General features: G+C 32.8%; 1 protein-coding gene across 1 annotated transcript; it reads right to left on the minus strand.

Annotated features, from left to right (window-relative positions):
* Window positions 1-455: 455 nt before the first annotated feature.
* LOC109862415 lies at window positions 456-1,049 on the minus strand. The gene has a single exon (XM_020442468.1). The coding sequence runs from the start codon at window positions 1,047-1,049 to the stop codon at window positions 456-458; it is 594 nt and encodes a 197-aa protein (XP_020298057.1).
* Between the last annotated feature and the right edge of the window lie 1,680 nt (window positions 1,050-2,729).

Genomic DNA, 2,729 nt, shown 5'->3' on the forward strand with positions numbered 1-2,729 from the left:
TAAATGAAAAACTTTGTCTACTAAACTTATAATTGTCCCCACTTTTTGTGATGTTGGGTGTGCGGAGTAAAAGTTAAGATATCTACCCGAATATGTGTTTTTATGGTACCAGTCGAAAACTATTTCGTTGCTCTCATCAATAATCAGCTTGACATCTAAGAAGCTCAATGATTTTTTAATTTCTGTTTNGCAAGTAAATTGTAATCTACTATTATAACTATTGAAATTATTAAGTAAATTATTTAATTCATAAGAAGGAGCTGTTAAAATTAAATCATTTACATATCTATAGTAAAAGGATGGTTTAAAATTAAGTTTTTTCAAAATCGAAGATTCTAAATCCTGCATAACTAAGTCTGCGACTACCGGAGATAAAGGTGACCCCATGGGAACACCATAAGTTTGTTTATAAATCAGGCCATCAAACGAAAAAAATGTAGAATTTAATACAAATTCTATAGCTTTAGAAAATCGTTAAGTGGGATTGTAGTATTGTTTCTAATGTACTTCCACCTAATCTTGATGCCTTTCAAAACCAGATCAATCGGTACATTTGTAAATAACGATGTGACATCAAGGGACAAAAGCATGTGACCTCTTTGGATTTTAGTTTTTTTGATTTTCTTTACAAAGTCTATACTATTGGCGATGCTGCTTTTTGCGTTCGGAATGTTTTTGTAAATAATATTGTGTAAAAATTCCGCAAATTTGTGAAGTGAGCTACCCACGGAAGACACAATCAGTCGGTATGGAGCCTCAGGTTTGTGTATTTTTGGCACACTATAGGCTCTAAGAACGCAACCCTCATTAGAACGCATGGATTTGTAAGCCACATCACTAATGTATTTTTTGGCTAACCATTTTTTTAGGAGGGTGTTAAGAGTATCCTCTATGTTCTTTGTAGAATTTTTATTAATTTTAACGTAAGTAGTTTGATCGTTAAGCATGGCGTTTATTCTCTCTATGTAACTGTTTTTATCTACAGCGACAGTCACATTGCCCTTGTCCGCTCGGGTAAACAAGATATCCGGATTATTCTTTCGGAACATTTTAACCTGTTTAAATCTTTGTAATATACGCTTGTCAATATTACTTATTTTTGGAGTAGTTGTCAAAAAACTGTCTAATTTGGGAATAACGCAGTTGCGAATAGAATCTGCTGTTTTATTGTCTACAAATTTTACACTGTTTTCTGTGTCTTTAATTAACTCTAACAAGTCATTTTTATTCAGTTTCGGAACGCTAAAATTTTCTCCTAACTGTAATAAGGAAACTATATTCTCCGGAATGTGGTGTGGAGTCAAATTGACAAACCATTTGTCTTTGATAATAAAAAATGAATTGTCATTATCCTTAAAAAATTCGGAAGGATCAATAAAAATATTAATATTAATATTAAGAACTTAAAAATATTAATATTAAGAATTTCACGTTAGCATATAGAAGTATCAATAAATTAAACATGTTCATTAAAGCGATTAAAGACCCTATTGAACACGATTCTAATAAAAATATCGTATATTGCATTCAATGCAATTCTTGTAACGTGACATACGTAGGCCAAACAAAGAGAAAATTAAAAACAAGAATAAGAGAACACAGAAACCAGATCAATCGAAAATCGGAAAATCAATCTGTGATCACGGAACACAGACTCAAAAACAACCATAATTTTCAATGGGATAATGTGCAAATTTTGGACCATGAAAACTATTTGAATAGGAGATTGAGTTCGGAGATGATAAATATTAGATTACAGACTAATGCTATCAACATAATGGCAGATACGGAAAATTTAAAACCTTATTTCTCCTTTATAGAGTCTTTCAAAACAAAACAAAATGTTTGATCATGTTTGCGAGGTGTGTTGTTTAGTACGCACATACCCATTTTAATGTCAGAGGGAGGGTTTTAGACATATAAGATCTGTACTGTAAGGGCTGAGCATCAGTACTTTGTTTATCTTTTTGACACTGTTGTGTGTTCACAAAAAAACCATCTCGACACGTAAAGCGAAGTATTGATGTTCAGTTCAAAAATGAATTGAGTGAGGTTTTGTGTATTGCTTATTTATGGTTCATTGTTTATTGCGATTGTGTTTTAGTTTTAAATTCTGACTCATTTGTGTATTTTTTTATATTATAGTATATAGAATAATTAATGTCATTGAAGAAGACTCAATCCAGGAGTCGAAACGTCTGACATTAATAAAGAAACATTCACATACACTGACGTCCAGTATTTTTTGCCTCGTATCGGCCTTTTCATCGATTATTATTCTATTTAACAATTTCACAAGGTCCATAACATTACTATTTAAAAATATTCATATACACGCTGTGCGCGTAGTGCCCGTAAGCCAAAAGACAATATATTGTACTCTGACATTTATTTTGTTAAAATGTACATACAAATGTTAAAAAAAACTTGGTGGCAAAGTGTTGTGTTCATCCCCTGAATTCTCTCCTTCCAGCGAAAACATCCGGACATCTGGAACAAAGAGACACATACCTCGGTACTTGGATGTGTAAGATAAGTACTTGGCGACCGTGAGAAATAACAGGAAACGTGAGTACCCGTACCAAATACTACTAACCCTGGTCATAGTGGAAATGCGCGTCTATGTCGGCCATCTTGAATGTGTCTCGCGTATTCCAGGAAATCGAATAACACAACGCCGCTATATATTATATAAATATATATCCACTTTTTGGAGAGGCTGTTTGATA

Source organism: Pseudomyrmex gracilis, unplaced genomic scaffold, assembly GCF_002006095.1.
Source record: "Pseudomyrmex gracilis isolate BER0280 unplaced genomic scaffold, ASM200609v1 scaffold_1756, whole genome shotgun sequence".
NCBI classification, from domain to species: domain Eukaryota; kingdom Metazoa; phylum Arthropoda; class Insecta; order Hymenoptera; family Formicidae; genus Pseudomyrmex; species Pseudomyrmex gracilis.

Bases quoted from the DNA above. Each gene is read 5' to 3' on its own strand.
- LOC109862415 (XM_020442468.1), bottom strand. From the start codon at position 1,049: ATGTTCCGAAAGAATAATCCGGATATCTTGTTTACCCGAGCGGACAAG.